Raw genomic sequence first — 16,886 nt, forward strand, 5'->3', positions numbered from 1 at the left:
ATGTTGATATAGGGCAGAAACCAGCCCAATATTGTAGAGCAATTATCCTTTAATTAAAAACAAACAAAAAGCTATTTTGCATAGTAAACTTAGGCAGCTATCAGACCGCAGTGATTTGGGTTTTAGTCTTGATGGAAGAGTATATTCCCAAGCCCTTTTTGGAAATTCCAATTCAACTTTAATTAAATTAGACAAATGTTGGAGAAACTGACTTTAAAGTCAAAAGAGCAACACCACAGCCCTCCCAACAAGTCCGTCATCCTTAGAATTTCTCAAAACGTTGGAAGTTATTTGTTTGCTATAAATAGCAGTCCAAACGTCATTGTTCGCATTTTTTAAGACAATTCTATTCCCAGAACTGGCGGAAATCAACAGGTTAGTTACGGTGAGTCCCTCGTGGCAACTCCTCCGCTGCCTTTTGGTGGCTGAGTCGTTTAGTCGTGTCCGACTCTTTGTGAAAACCAGAGACTGTAGCCCGCCAGGCTCCTCTGTCCATGGGATTCTCCAGGCAAGAACACTGGATTGGGTTGCCATTTCCTTCTCCAGGGCATCCTCCCGACCCAGGGATTGAACCTGCATCTTCTGAATTAGAGGCGGATTCTTTCCCGCTGAGCCCCCGGGGCCCCACTTCCTTTTGCGAAACTACAAAGCCAGCGTGGGCACCCGTAGCATTTTTGCACGGGGATCCCCAGCACTCTTGATCCACGTAGGGCCGCCCCCTATGCCCGGGCCAAGGGCCGGGGGTCACGTGGCACGGGGGCGGGAGGGGGCGGGGCGGCTATATATTACGGCGCGCCGGTCGGTGAGCTGTGAACGCCGCACAGACTCGCTGGACACTCGCCCTTGAGCATCTGCTGGCTGGTGGGTGCACGCCCCTCTGCGGTTCCTGTGGCTCGGCCAACGCTGGCTTCGGGCCGGACGCCCGCGGCCTCGCGGCGGTTTCGGGGCCCCGGCTGGGAAGGGGCGGTGTCTGGGGCCTGCGTTTCCACCCTCGGTTTTGTTCCTTCATCGAGGCTTGCTTTTCTGCTCGCTGCCTTAGTGCGTTTGTAGCTTCTTGGTTGGGTTGGGGCTAGTAGTTTCCAATCGACCCAAAAGGACATTAGTTAGAAAGAAACGCGTGAGAAAATCTTCTTAAAGCTGAATTTTGTGGGGTACGCAGACGTGCTGTTGATAACTGGCGCCTGATTTCCGCTTTCGGCGTGGTTCTCATTTCTTGTAAAATTGAGACCCTCGGCCGCCGCGGAGTGGCTCCGAAGGGGTGGGTTCTTGCCTTCCCAGCCCTGCTGCTTACCAGTGAGGCTGTTTTGTGTAGGTGTGGTTCGTTGGGGACACGAAAGTGACATTTAAAAACTCCCTGAAAAGTTTCTCGATCCTCAGAGCACCTCCTTACCCCCTGTGCTTAATGTCCTCTGAGCTAGTTTCGGTTCTTTGACAAGAAAAGTTTGACTCCCCCCACCTCCACCCCAAAGTGCTCCATCTTGATCGGCCTGACTGCCCAAGATATCTTCTCCTTGAAATATCTCTCTAGTTTTTACATGGATGTTACCTGGTTAGCATTTTTGTGGATAAATCTTTTTCTTCAAAATGCGCCTCTAATGTCCCGGTGGGGAAAGCATTGAATTGAACACTTCAAGTTGATGTATTGTACCCGTGAGCTCTGAAGCCTTCTTTCAGGACTTGTTTGCCCAGGGGAGACCTTTGAGAGTCAGAGGGTGGGAGCAGTGCAGACGCCACTGACTGTATCTTGAATTTTTCTCACTTGAAACCTGGGGTTGGAGAATTAATCTGGGAATCTTATCACAGTGTTCTGAAATAAGCTTCTCTTCTGCAGATTTCTTCTTTCTCCAGCAAGAAAGATGGCATCTGTTGCAGTTGAACCACAACTGGTATGATTTATAAATAGACGATTCTTGATTTCTTTCCCCACCCGCCCTATTTTGTAGAAGTTAACCCCTCCCTCTCTCTTGGTTGCAGAGTGTGGTGACCAGGGTGGCCAACCTCCCCTTGGTGAGCTCCACATATGATCTGGTCTCCTCGGCTTACATCAGTACAAAGGATCAGTATCCTTACTTGAAGTCTCTGTGTGAGATGGCAGAGAAGGGCATGAAGACCATCACTTCAGTGGCTGTGACCAGCGCGCTGCCAATCATCCAAAAGCTAGGGCCACAAAGTGAGTTTTCATTTTGGCCTCAAAATTTAGTCCTGTATAGTCATTGCAAGTGAGCCCAAAGCTGGTTTGAATAATGAAGGCTAGCCTTACTCCCTGAGCTTTCATCAGTCAGGGAATCCTCAGCCTTTCCTGAGACACATACTGCCTTTTCTGAGAACTGCCAGGTGATGCTCATTGTTATAGAAGGCCTGCTTCAGAGCAATGGCAAATAGGATATTAAAAAAAGGAAATTCCCCAGAGATGTTTCTGTGTTGGCAAGTGAGATCAAACGGGGAATCAGTGAGTAAACTGAAATAACTGACTTCCTTGGACTACACAGTATACATTAACTGCTTTAAAAAGAAATCAATTTACAAATTGCCCACTTAAAGTGTACCATTCAGTGGCTTTTAGTATATTTACAGTGTTGTTTAGGCATCACCATGATCAATTTTAGAACATTGTCATCTCTCCAGAAAGAAATCTCATACCACATTCTGTTTGGGATGAGGAAGAAGTCCTGGAAATGAGAGTGGTAATGGTTGCACAATATTATGAATGAACAATATTGTAAGTGCCAGTGAATTGTATACCTAAAAATAGTTAAAATGGACATTATACTCAATCACTCCACCCACCCCCCCCAACCTTAGGCAACTACTAATCTATTTTCTCTTTATAGATTTGCATATCCTGGACATGTAATATAAATAGAATCATAAAACATGTGATCTTTTGTGAAAACATGTGATCTTTTGTGACTGGCTAGTTTTCACTTAGCATAATGTTTCCAAAGTTCATCCAAATTGTAGCATCATCTCAGTATTTCTTTTTAATATGGAATAATTTAATATTCTGTTGTGTGGCTATATCATTTTCATCCATCAGTTGATGTTTGGGTTGCTTCTAACTTTTGTCTATCATGAACAATGAATGCTAATGCAAACACTTGTACACAAGTTTTTGTGTGGACATATGTTCTTTCAGATATATGCCTAGGAGTGGAATTTTCAGTTTCTCCACATTATCATCTGTTTTTGAATAAGGGATTAAATCATTCTCTCCAATTATTACATCATGGACTTTTAGGATTATGGGGAGCCTTTTAGAACTCAGCTTTCCAACTCTGCTACTCCCCAAATGTTGGGAGTTGGTGGGGGAGCTTGGACTAAAATCTGGGTCTTGTTAGGGAGATCCAGGGTGCTGTTAGCACACCGTTTCCTGGTGATAATCCCAAATATACTGCCACCTACTGAATTAAGTGTAGGTAGAGATTAGACTAGCATGGAAATGCTAATTTTGAGGGATTTCAGATACCTCATTCCCTGAATGAGGATTCGCGTGAAGCCTGGCTTCTCTTAACCTTAGGGGGACAACTGATGAGGAAGAGGCTTCCTGGCCACCTTCCTTCTTGGCTTGTCATTGTCTCAGCTTGCTGCTCCCTCACCCCCACTAAACACACACACATCCTTATTTCCCTGTCAGTAGAAGGAAGCTGCTAGGACCTGGCAAGGATCTCCTTTCTGAACTAGAGAAACCAGACAAAGCATTGTGTGGTAAATTAAAATAAGTATTTTTTGCTGTTTTTCCATAGTAAGAATAAAGGTTCAAGTTATGTGTTCACTCTTACCGGACTATTAACATTTTCACCATTTGTGATTCTTTTAGTTGCTGTTGCCAATAACTATGCCTGTAAAGGGCTAGACAGGATTGAGGAGAAGCTGCCTATTCTGAATCAGCCAACAAACCAGGTGAGCTTGGGGCAAGAGTTCTGAGGCTTGCCACCTCATGTTTTTTAAGTTTTATCTGTTTAATACAGACTGTTGCAGGCCACAAACAGGCAGTACTTATTTGTTCCAACTTTGGATATATTTTTGAAAAAGTAATGACGACTCTCTTACTTCCTGAACTGTTGTTAGGTTGTCTTAAGAAGCAGAGACTAGCTATCCATCTTTGGGCCAGACTTTAGTCTGATCTCTGTTAAATTTGTGGCTTCATCTCTGCAGGTGCAGTTGCTTCCTTAAATCACCGAGTGCTATGTGGTATTGGATAAATGCAGAGGTGGTGAATAGAACCTTTTCTTACTTGGTATCAGCCAGTAGAATGGAGAACTGGTACATCTGCCTGTGTGTCGGCCTGGGGTAGTGTACATGGTACCTGTGTCTGTGCTTACAGGCGTGTATCAGGGGCTCGGTAGAAGCATGTCAAAGGAAGATGCCATTTTTCTCTAGAGTCCCATTTGTGCCTCACTACAGGTTCATCTAGTTTAAAATAAAGAAAGTTCAGTTCAGTCTCTCAGTCGTGTCCGACTCTTTGCGACCCCATGAATTGCAGCACGCCAGGCCTCTCTGTCCATCACCAACTCCCGGAGTCTACCCAAACTCACGTCCATCGAGTCATTGATGCAATCCAACCATCTCATCCTCTGTCGTCCCCTTCTCCTCCTGCCCCCATTCCTACCCAGCATTAGGGTCTTTTCCAATGAGTCAGCTCTTCGCATGAGGTGGCCAAAGTATTGGAGTTTCAGCTTCGGCATTAGTCCTTCCAATGAACACCCAGGATTGATCTCCCTTATGAGTATACAGTAGAAGTGACAAATAGATTTAAGGGACTAGATCTGATAGAGTGCCTGATGAACTATGGACAGAGGTTCGTGACATTGTACAGGAGACAGGGATCAAGACAATCCCCATGGAAAAGAAATGCAAAAAAGCAAAATGGCTGTCTGAGGAGGCCTTACAGATAGCTGGGAAGAGAAGAGAAGCGAAAAGCAAAGGAGAAAAGGAAAGATAGTCCCATCTGAATGCAGAGTTCCAAAGAACAGCAAGGAGAGATAAGAAAGCCTTCCTCAGTGATCAGTGCAAAGAAATAGAGGAAAACAACAGATTGGGAAAGACGAGATCTCTTCAAGAAAATTAGAGATACCAAAGGAACATTTCATGCAAATATACACTCGATAAGGGACAGAAATGGTATGGACCTAACAGAAGCAGAAGATATTAAGAAGAGGTGGCAAGAATACACAGAAGAACTGTACAAAAAAGATCTTCACGACCCAGATAATCACGATGGTGTGATCACTCACCTAGAGCCAGACATCCTGGAATGTGAAGTCAAGTGGGCCTTAGAAAGCATCACTACGAACAAAGCTAGGGGAGGTGATGGAATTCCAGTTGAGCTATTTCAAATCCTGAAAGATGATGCTGTGAAAGTGCTGCACTCGATATGCCAGCAAATCTGGAAAACGCGGCAGTGGCCACAGGACTGGAAAAGGTCAGTTTTCATTCCAATCTCAAAGAAAGGCAATGCCAAACCGCACAATTGCACTCATCTCACACGCTAGTAAAGTAATGCTCAAAATTCTCCAAGCCAGGCTTCAGCAATACGTGAACCGTGAACTTCCAGATGTTCAAGCTGGTTTTAGAAAAGGCAGAGGAACCAGAGATCAAATTGCCAACATCTGCTGCATCATCGAAAAAGCAAGAGCGTTCCAGAAAAACATCTATTTCTGCTTTATTGACTATGCCAAAGCCTTTGACTGTGTGGATCACAATAAACTGGAAAATTCTGAAAGAGATGGGAATACCAGACCATCTAACCTGTCTCTTCAGAAACCTGTATGCAGGTCAGGAAGCAACAGTTAGAACTGGACATGGAACAACAGACTGGTTCCAAATAGGAAAAGGAGTACGTCAAGGCTGTCTATTGTCACCCTGCTTATTTAACTTATATGCAGAGTACATCATGAGAAATGCTGGGCTGGAAGAAACACAAGCTGGAATCAAGATTGCCGGGAGAAATATCAATAACCTCAAATATGCGGATGACACCACCCTTATGGCAGAAAGTGAAGAAGAACTAAAGAGCCTCTTGATGAGAGTGAAAAAGTTGGCTTAAAGCTCAACGTTCAGAAAACTAAGATCATGGCAACTGGTCCCATCACTTCATGGGAAATAGATGGGGAAACAGTGGAAACAGTGTCAGACTTTATTTTTTGGGGCTCCAAAATCACTGCAGATGGTGATTGCAGCCATGAAATTAAAAGACGCTTACTCCTTGGAAGGAAGGTTATGGCCAACCTAGATAGCATATTTAAAAGCAGAGACATTACTTTGCCAACAAAAGTCCGTCTAGTCAAGGCTATGGTTTTTCCAGTAGTCATGTATGGATGTGAGAGTTGGACGGTGAAGAAAGCTGAGCGCTGCAGAATTGATGCTTTTTAAGTGTGGTGTTGGAAAAGACTCTTGAGAGTCCTTTGGACTGCAAGGAGATCCAGTCAATCCATCCTCGACAAATTTTTTATCCATTTCCCTCTTTTGGTCTTCCAACAACCTTTGAGTGGTGGCTGGTAGGGCATTTATACCTGTTGAGGAAATTGAGGCTCATCAACTCTCAGTTACTTGTCCAAGACCCACAACTAGAAAGTAAAAGGGCCAGATTCATCCTTTAACTCTTCAACTGTGCTGCCTTAGTTAAGACCTTATATAGGTATCTATGCCCATGTTTCTCACCAGCCAGATGGCCTGCTTTTTTTCCGCATAGGTCGTGGCCAATGCCAAAGAGGCTATGACTGGGGCAAAAGATGCTGTGACGACTACTGTGACTGGGGCCAAGGATTCTGTGGCCAGCACGATTACTGGGGTGGTGGACAGGACCAAGGGAGCTGTGACTGGTAGTATGGAAAAGACCAAGTCCGTGGTCAATGGCAGCATTAACACAGTCCTAGGAAGTCGGATGATGCAGCTGATGAGCAGTGGAGTAGAAAATGCACTCACCAAATCGGAGCTGCTGGTAGACCAGTACCTCCCTCTTACCAAGGATGAACTAGGTAATTGGTTTTTGCCTTGAAATAATGTTTTGTATCTTTGCTTTTTTGCCATGCCATGCAGTTTATGGGATCTCAGTTCCCTGACCAAGAATTGAACCCGGGCCATATCAGTGAAAGTCCAGAACCCTAGCTACTAGGCCACCGAGGAACTTCTTCCAGTGTTTTATATCTTAAAGCAATTTTTCTCAACAGCTTCATTGAGATATACTTTTATATACCAAAAAAATTCACCTGTTTTCTTTCTACATTTTTGGTTGCATGAGCCTCACCACAATCCAGTTGTAGAATATTTTTATCACTCCAAAGATAAAAGTTCTGTCACCCCCAAAGAGTAAAGCTCATGATCTTTCATGCCTGTTGACAGTCAGTCTCCATTCCCCCATCCCACCCCCACTGTCTGCATGTGTGGGTTCTCAGTTGCTCAGTTGTGTCCAATGCTTTGTGACCCCATGGACTGTAGCCCATTAGGCTCCTCTGTTGATGGGATTCTTTAGGCAAGAATACTGGAGTGGGTTGCCCTTCCCTTCTCCAGGGGATCTTCCCAACCTGGGGATCAAACCCAGGTCTCTTGCATTGCAGGTAGTTTCTTTTGTACCTAGTAAGTTTTGAAACTTTCAGAGAAATTAACTCAAAGAAGTACTTTCTACAAATGGATTGCCCTTTTATTAAATATTTAGTGCTTACTATGTGCCAGGTAGGACACTCTGGTGGGAAGAGACCTGTGTAGATGATGTGTTACAGTGATGTGTTCAGGGTTGCCAAGCCCAGCAGCTGATAGGGGCCATCTTGGGCAAAGGGGTGCATAATTAGCAGATGGGTGGATGGAATCAACAAAGACAGATCCAAGTTAAGAGTTTAGGCCTTGTCACTTAGAGCTGTGATCCCTAAGACTTCCCCCCCCCCCTTCTTTATAACTTCAGAGAAAGAAGCCAAAAAAGTGGAAGGATTCGATATGGTTCAGAAGCCGAGTTACTATGTTAGACTGGGATCTCTGTCCACCAAGCTGCGCTCACGGGCCTACCAGCAGGCTCTCTGCAGGGTTCAAGAAGCTAAGCAAAAAGGCCAGGAGACCATTTCTCAGCTCCATTCCACCGTCAACCTGGTGAGTACAACTTCATTTAAAGGTAGCTGAAGTGAGTTCATTCATCTCCAGGATTAGGATAAACATAATCATAAAATCCAAGAATTTTAATCTTACCTTATGAACAATCCAGTAGAAAAATGGGCCAAGAGTATATAAAAAACTCACAGAAAAAGAATTAGCTGTGAATTAGCTGAATACATGTGAATTAGCATATAATTAGCTGAATACATGAAGTGGTGTTAATCTTACTCTGAGTGGTCAGATTACTGATTTCCTTTCCTATCTGGTGGCATTTGCAAAGCTAGATTCCGTGGGTGATGGTGTAGAGGAGAGGTATACTTGTGTTTTTGCACTTCTGGAGGATTCAAGGGAAATAGGAAAGTTAGAGACACACCTATGCTTGGAGCAGCTTTTCTTCTAGAAATGTATATTCATTCAGAGTTGCAAAAGAGTGTAAACAATGCACATCAACTAATAGACTGATTACATTGATACATCCCAAAAAACTATTGAGTAGCCTTGAAGAATTGCCAAGTTACATAACAGTATGCATTGTTCGGCCATTAGAAACCAGTTTACTCTTGGAAGAGGAAGTAGGTGGCTGGCAACAGGGAAGAGGAGGTTTAAGTTCCTTTCTCTTTTATAATTTTATATTATTCACACACTTTAAATTTCGGTTGCTGTACCTGTGTTAAACCGGAGGGAAATTATTGATAGTGGTTTAATAAATAAGAGGCAATAAAATCCTATGACTGCTTGGCTGACTTATACATATTGATAACAAGTAACAATGCTCTTGGGCTTCCCTGGTGGCTCAGATGGTATAGAATCTGTTTGCAATGCAGGAGACCTAGGTTCAGTCCCTGGATTGGGAATATCCCCTGGAGTAGGGAATGGCAACCCACTCTAGTATTCTTGTCTGGCGAATCCCATGGACAGAGGAACCTAGAAGGTTACAGTCCACAGGGTCCCAAATAGTCCAACACAATTGAGCAACTAACACAGGGCAGAACAGAACAATGCTATCAGAGGTGTCTCCTTAAATACCAAGAATTTCTGTAAGAATTGATGATGGCTGGTTTACATCATTGACCTGAGAACAGGCTAATATGAATATCTATTAATAGTTTGTTCTTTGTCTTCTTCCAACATGTTCTAGATTGAATTTGCCAGGAAGAATTTGCATAATGCCAACCAGAAAATTCAGGATGCTCAGGATAAGCTCTATCTTTCCTGGCTGGAGTGGAAGAGAAGCATCGGCTATGATGACACAGATGAATCCCACTGTGCTGAGGTGAGACAACTGGGACAGGGTCATCCACTACAGATTGTATAGAAATTCTTACCAGGCATCTCAGTGTTCTTATTATTCCTCTTAGAATATTCTTCTCCAGCAAAAGTTGAACAATACAGGATACATAAGTTGCTTGTTATGTGATAGGAGCAAAAATGTACAGTAACTCTAACAACTTACAGATAGGTAGATTGCCCCAATCAGGACACAACTACCTGAGAAACAGGCATTTCCCTCATAAAAGGTACAAGCTAAGTGAATACAGGTGTCTTTACTGCCATAGTGGGGTTTTTGATAGTATAAATAGAGTTGCTATGAGAATGCTTTGCAGGAAGGGTACTAACTCAACCTTGGAGTGAGGATGGGTGAGTCGGATGGTTTGCTGGAAGAGATGAGTGGTCATTTGAGACCTAAGGGCTGAATAAACTAGGTGAAAGGGCACTAAAGGAGTGAATGTTCCAGACAGAAGAAATATCATATTATAGTCCTAGAAAGTGGTTCTTTATCTTCCAAAAGCTAACATACACTTGCCCTTGAAAGTAACATCAATCATTTGTTTATATCGTATCTCACTTGAAGAAAGAACATCCCAGTTGCCCTACTGGAGGGTATTTTCCTTCTGTCCGGTCTCCTCTGTTGGTTTCTTCTGCTTAAGACCATGAACTTCGAAGACTCAGGCACTAGTTCAAATCCCAACTCAGCCATTTTCCAGCTGTTATCTGGGACATAGCATATGTTCTACCTGTGCTGTACCTACTCACTCAGTCGTGTCCAACTCTGCGACCCCATGGACTGTAGCCCTCCAGACTCCTCTGTCCATGGGGATTCTCCAGGCAAGAATACTGGAGTGTGTTGCCACGCCCTCCTCCAGGGGATCCCAACCCAGGGATCGAGCCCAGGTCTCCCGCATTGCTGGCGGATTCTTTACCGTCTGAGCCACAAGGGAAGCCCAAGAATACTGGAGTGGGTAGCCTATCCCCTCTCCAGGGGAACTTCCCCACCCAGGAATCGAACCAGGGTCTCCTGCATTGCAGGCAGATTCTTTACCAGCTGAGCTACCTGGGAAGCCCTATGTTCTGCCTATGAAATGTGAAATAATACTGCCGCACTCAGGGATGTTGTGAGAATTTTAAAAAGTTAGAGAATTCACATGTGTGGTGGACATATCCCGGCTGAATGTACGTGAACTAAGTCACACATACCCCTGTTGAATCCAGTGCTCATTCTTAAACTTGTCTTACTTTCAGCACATTGAGTCACGTACTCTTGCTATTGCCCGGAACCTGACTCAGCAGCTCCAGACCACATGCCACACCCTTCTGTCCAACATCCAGGGGTTACCACAGAACATTCAAGATCGGGCCAACCACTTGGGGGTGATGGCTGGTGACATCTACTCTGTGTTTCGCAATGCTGCCTCCTTTAAAGAAGTGTCTGATGGCCTCCTCGCTTCCAGCAAGGGGCAGCTGCAGAAAATGAAGGAGTCTTTAGATGATGTGATGGATTATCTTGTTAACAACACACCCCTCAACTGGCTGGTAGGTCCCTTTTATCCCCAGGTGACTGAGTCTGAGAGTGCTCAGGCCCCAGGTACAGCCAGGAGGCCTGGCAGGCAGAGTACAAAACACCCTAAACCCATCCCTGTCAGCAATGCACAAGGCAGCCAGCCAGATGACTGCTCCTCTTGAGCTGACACCTGCTCGACAGCTTTGAAGTAGGCAGGCAGCTAATGAGGCAAAAAGGTCTCCACTTCAGTCATTTCCAACTGGCATAAGAGCTATAAAGTTTCTGCATTAGTGCATAAGTTCTGTTACGGTAAAGAAAAGAATAACAGAGTGGTCAGAGCCTGTCCACATGTTTCAGGGCGTTTATGGCCTCATTCTTTTGCTACTGTTGCTGTCTGTTTGTACTGAATAAAAACACCTTCCTGTAGGCTGTTGTATGAATTGGGGTCTGCTCTGAGCAGGCCTCAACTCTGGTTTGTCTCACAATGCATGCTTGTGTACCCTGGGTTTTTCTATTTTTTCATAAAGGAGTGCCTCCTTTGAATTCAATAAAATTTACTGCAGAATAGATCGGTTTTATGTTATGTGTTACATGTGCTTTTTGTGTGGCTTTCTCGGAACCGCTTCACCTCCTCGACAGGGTTTTTAATATATATGAATTCAGATGGCCCGGGGTCAGGGGGCAGTTTGTACAAACATTGGAAGACTAATGTTAAAAATGGAATGTTTGCTAACAAAAGCTAATGTTCCTTTAAGAATGGCATTAGGGGGTGGTGGTGGTTCCTTTCATTTGACCGTTTACTGGACCCCTGAAAGTGTGTTTTTAAACAAGTAGAAGGAGGTTCATAAGTACATAAGTACCTGACTGCCTTGCTGAAAAGCAATCAGCTGAGAGGAAGCACGAGTGACTGTTTGCATCAGTCTCATGTAAAAGTGGCAGCATTTCTTGCTAAGGGGCCATCTCACATGTAAGGAATGAGATTGTTCAGTGTCCAGTCCCAGCTGGACTTAATGTACCACGTTGTCACTTTGGTAGGAAGGCACTAACCTCAGTGGTGGGTGAGGTACCTTTAGAAGACCACATGAAGATAATTAGAAAAAAAAAAGACTTTGGACCTGCTGTAGAAACGAGTTCCTACTACTTCCTGCCTAGGGTGTTCAGGCTTCTAATCCCCTTAGCGTGGGTTGATTATGTAGGAAATATGGACCTCCTCATAACAAAGCTGCAGTATGCCAAACCTTTTCAAAAAAAGCCAATCTTAGAACTTGTGAAATAGAGCTACATGCTGAAGGCCTGTCCTGCCCTTCAGCAGAACTGAAGTCTAAGTCAAATTTGTCTCCTTTTTCTACCCTGCTTCGCCCCTGTCTCTCCATGAAAACAGGGAAGCAGCGTACAACTTTACATGCACTTACGTGAATGAGCTATCAAACCTTGCTAAGTTAGAGAACTAATTTTTTTCCCCTTGAGGTAACTCCAGGAGTCAGTAGACATGTGAGCTCAGTTGGAGGGACTCCCTGAGATACTTGAAGTGAAGGAGCTTCTGGTTTCTGGAAAAGTGGACTGTCATGATTGATGGGCTTCCAGGGTGGAGCCAATCCATGCCCTCGCCTGCCTGTCCCTAGTGAATGGCTTTTCTAGAGACTCTATCTCTTAAATTTTTTTTGTTTTTAGTCCAAGTTGGACAGGACCCTGCTGTCATTTGCCTCAGAACTTCAGGGGTGGTATTTTATGGCTGACTGATTGGTTGGAAAGTTCATATACTACAGCTGTACACAGGCTTCCTTATACTGAACGTAAACTTTGTTTCCCCTTCGTAAGAGTAATAGTACCTACTGAATTGCTTATGGAAAGGAGACAGATCTCAAAGCTGTTCTAAGTGAGCAAGACAGAATATAAAGCAGACTTCTCTTAGCTTCTGGAAGAAAACCACTGACTTTGCTTTTACCATGAGCACCCTGTCATGGTTTTGTCTGTCTTTGTGTCTCAAGTTTGTGCCTACATGCGTTTCACTTTGTTGTCTACATGTCTCAAAATGCATGGTGTCCTTGCTTTATTGTTGGATAAACTAGCAGTTTTAGTTTAACAGACTTTTCCCCAAGGAGGACAATTATTTTGAGGGAAAAAAAACTGACTAAGCCTAGATGTTACAGAAAAACCCTAGTGAACATTTTGGCCAACCCAGTATCTTCTCCCATTCAACAGGTTGCTTTTTAATTTTGTTGAAAGTTTCCTTCACTATGCAAAAGCTTTTTAGTTTGATTTGGTCCCATTTGTTTACTTTTGCTTTTGTTGTCCTTGCCTAAAGCGACAGATCAAAGAAAGTAATACTAAGACTGATGTCAAGGAAACATAGGCATGTGTGTTAATCACTCAGTCGTGTCCGACTCTTTGCGACATATGGACTGTAGCCCACCAGGCTCCTCCATCCATGGAATTCTCCAGACAAGAATACTGGAGTGGGTTGCCATTTCTTTCTTCAGGGGACCTTCCCTACCCAGGGTTCGAACCTGGGTCTCCTGCATTGCAGGCAGACTTTACATCTGAGCCACGATTATTTTCTATTTCAAAATCAATCTGTTTTCCTGACTCTGTGTCATGTTTATGAGCACTGCATGTACATACATGTTTACCAGCAAGTAAAATTCCCCCAGATGCTGTTTTTACATCTCTAGTAGCCCCACCTACAGTGCCACCTTCTGGAAAATTATCATAGTAAAAAAATACAGAAATCAAGGAGGTTTATGAATGAGTGGTGCCCTCTTATGGTTGTATGGTGAACAACCTGCAAAAATGATGTAACTCCCTGGAACCCTGGCACGGTCACTTGGTTTTCTTGAATGTCTTTGCAGGGAGGGACTGTTAATATCTCATTTGTTTCATAGTAAGGATGTTATTCTGAGTTTGGCCTCAGAATGCCTAATGGTCAAGAGTCTCCTCATACTCCTTCCAAGCTATGGTTTTTTATGTCAGTGCAAAGGAATTTATTTTGTAAATCTGCAAAGTGATTTCTCTTGTGCCACATTTCTGAAAACCCTATGAAGATGGTCAAGCACAACCACTACCTTTTTTTTTTAATTTAAAAAAATTTTTGGCTGCTCCATGTGTCATGTGGGATCTTAGTTCCGTGACCAGGGATCAAACCTGAGCCCCTTGCATTGGAAGCACAGTGTCTTAGTCACTGGACCACCAGGGCAGTCCCAACCACTACATTTTAAATTAAACTCACCAAATAAACTCGGTAGACTATGGCTGCCTCTTAATTGTCCCACCCTTTTCTTTCCCAAGCCCGCCAAATAGGTTTTGGTGATGGTCAAGAATAATAAAAATTAGATACTCTAACTCATTCTGGATCTATGGAAGGTGAATTATTCATATGGTTCTCCCAAAACGTCTCTCGGACTAGAGCCCCCTTTTTTGGTGGTGATGGAGGCTTTTTTCCTAACCCACAAGTGTGGAATCGCCAATCTTCTGCAAAGAACTCTACCTTAGGCCATTAGTTCCTGATCTGTAGGGGACTTTGGAGGTTTATGTATGTGACAGGGTGGTATTTAAGAAACTAAAGAGAATTAAAGCAACTATTTATTGAGTACTTTTTACAAGCTAGGCTCATACTATCTTGACTGCTCACTTGGCAACACAATCAATTAGGAATTTTCCTCACTTGACAGGTGAGAAAACTGAGGTTGAAAAGAGACAAGTGGCAGAGTAGGGATTTAGTCCAATGTGTTACTGATGTCAAAGTGCTTGTTTTTACTATTCTAGCAATCTAGCCTCTGATAGGAGAAAACTCCTGCTTGCTTAGGACTCAAAAAATCCCTCTCTGTTTTCTTGTGTTGTAGGTTCCTGTCTACATTTATTAAAAATACTGATAGTGGATATTAAAATATACATTTAGTAGAAATAGATCAGAAGAGAGAGCTGAGCAAGGTACATCTTTTAACCTAAAAAGAATAAAATTTCAATCGTTGACTTGCCTGGCTGATGCCCTGCATCAATTTATCAGTGTTGTCATCAGTGTATCATTGTTGTTGGTTTTGGTGGATGTCAGGTTGGGTATAATCTTTGCGAAGTGAAAATTCATGAAGATCTGGAATGTAGTTTGATCTCCCCAAACAGCCCCACGAATAAATAGTGGAAGTCTTTTTACCTCAATCTGGGCTGTCCTTTTAGCACCCGGGTTTTTGGGAAAAGTGCAGTAAGGGCTACAGACAGCGAGGTAAGAGACCCAATAAAAAGAAAGATTCTCTCTTCTTGTATGTTTTAAAACTATTTTTAAAAATATTGTGGCAAAATATACATAACATAGGGCTTCCCAGGTGGTGCTAGTGGTAAAGAACCTACTCACCAATGCATGAGACGTAAGAGACTTGAGTTCAATTGCTGGGTCAGGAAGATCCCCTGGAAGAGGGCATGGCAGCCCACTCCAGTATTCTTGCCTGCAGAATTCCATGGACAGAGGACCCTGGTGGGCTAAAGGTCTATTGGGTTGCACAGAGTCAGACACAGCTGAAGTGACTTAGCATACATGCATACATACCATCAAGTTTACCATTTTGGCCGTTCTTAAGTGTACAGTTCATTGGTATTGAGTACATTTGCAGTGTTCTGCAGCCATCACCACCACCCATTTCCAGAACTATATCATTATCCCAAGCATAAACATTGTACCCATTAGGCAATAACTCCTCATTCTCCCTTCCATCTGTTTTTTGATGGGTTTTTGTTGTTGTTGTTGTTAGTAATTTTGTGTCCGTTAGGTAATCAGCTAGTTTTTTTCCTCTGCTGTAAACATTTAGCCTTTAGTAGCTTATACCTTTTCTGCTTCTAGTCATCTATTAAGAAATACTACTTTGCTTATCATAATTGTATGCAAAGTAAGAGTTAATCGAACTTCTTATCCCTAAAAGCCTTCTCTATGCAGACAAGAGCTAGGGCTTTGTGATGGCTATTTCAACTATTCAAAGACCTTTTGCTTCCTCAGTTCCTAGACGTTTTCCAAACTGTTTATAGTATTGGAAATCAGAATATGGAAAAGTGGAGTAGTATTGTTTTTGAGAGAATAATAGAAAGATGAATAGCCAGAAATGCTTTGTAGCTTGTAATTTCAAAAGCTTTCATTTTATATGTTCTACCACTAGTTGGTTTCCTTCTAAAGAAACGTTTCTTAGTTATAATATGAATGAATTGTGGGGATAGGACTATAAACATCTTGGAGAAACCATAGTTATCAAGAAAGTAAAGTTCATGTATTAATTTGTGTTTCTAAGAGCTCACCTGGAATCGATCGCTCATTTCTTTAGAGTTTGGTTTAATATCCAAGATTCTTTTTTTACAGGCACTTGATTTCAATATCACAGACTTGACTTCTGAGACTGATGAAATTCCAGATATTATAGCTTTGGAAGAGGAGGATGGACCAAATCATTCTCATGCTAATGGCCCTGAGCCTTCTCAGTGCAAAATCTTGAATAACTAACAAGAAAAATCTCCATTTGCTGAATACAGTTTGTGTCACATTAAACTTCGTGTTTGCTTGTGTTCATTCCTGTGGCTTTAGGGATTAATTGTTAGGGGTTAATCTCTTTTTTTTGACAACCTGGTCTTAATTGTAATGAAACCCTGATTGACCCAATCTTTTGTAACATATTCTAGTTCTGCATTATATATTATTTTATATAATTCTTCAAAGTTTAATCATCAAAATGCCTATAATAAAAAGTGGGCTCTTGAATCAGAGTGGTTTTTTTTTTTTTCCAAACTGATATATTGGACTGTTTTCTTTTCCTCCTCAGATTCATTCCTGTTTCTTCTTGTAACAGCACCTTCATGTCTTTTGGCCGGGGGAGAGGGGGTTGTCTCAGTGGGTCTGTTAGTCAAGGTTTTTTTGTTTTCCCCTGGCCTCGGGGTAGACATGTGACTAAAAACAGGTCAAATGGGAGGAAGCATATCATGATGGGTAAAGGCTCAGACTCTGGGTTCTAATCTTGGCCCTGTCCCTTACTAGCTATATGACCTTAAACTTAGT

At 42.9% G+C, this 16,886-nt stretch overlaps 1 protein-coding gene across 2 annotated transcripts; it reads left to right on the forward strand.

Moving 5' to 3' along the window:
• Window positions 1-809: 809 nt before the first annotated feature.
• Window positions 810-16,592, forward strand: PLIN2 (perilipin 2). 2 transcript variants are annotated; one of them, XM_081498838.1, is made up of 9 exons: window positions 810-861; window positions 1,832-1,886; window positions 1,975-2,170; window positions 3,818-3,900; window positions 6,692-6,977; window positions 7,898-8,079; window positions 9,221-9,355; window positions 10,603-10,893; window positions 16,197-16,592. In XM_081498838.1, exons 2-9 carry the CDS (start codon window positions 1,857-1,859, stop codon window positions 16,335-16,337), a joined length of 1,344 nt encoding a protein of 447 aa, XP_081354964.1. In that variant the 5' UTR covers window positions 810-861; window positions 1,832-1,856; the 3' UTR covers window positions 16,338-16,592. The 2 variants fall into 2 exon arrangements, with proteins under 2 accessions (XP_081354964.1, XP_081354954.1); XM_081498828.1 differs by lacking the exon at window positions 16,197-16,592 and having other exon boundaries at window positions 10,603-11,428.
• The last annotated feature ends 294 nt before the right edge of the window (window positions 16,593-16,886 follow it).

This window comes from Giraffa tippelskirchi, chromosome 1 (assembly GCF_054371585.1).
Source record: "Giraffa tippelskirchi isolate mGirTip1 chromosome 1, T2T-mGirTip1v1.2.pri, whole genome shotgun sequence".
NCBI classification, from domain to species: Eukaryota; Metazoa; Chordata; class Mammalia; order Artiodactyla; family Giraffidae; genus Giraffa; species Giraffa tippelskirchi.

Bases quoted from the DNA above. Each gene is read 5' to 3' on its own strand.
- PLIN2 (XM_081498828.1), top strand. From the start codon at position 1,857: ATGGCATCTGTTGCAGTTGAACCACAACTG. The intron at 1,887-1,974 runs GTATGATTTATA...TCTTGGTTGCAG, and splicing joins TTGCAGTTGAACCACAACTG to AGTGTGGTGACCAGGGTGGC. The intron at 3,901-6,691 runs GTGAGCTTGGGG...TTTTCCGCATAG, and splicing joins TGAATCAGCCAACAAACCAG to GTCGTGGCCAATGCCAAAGA.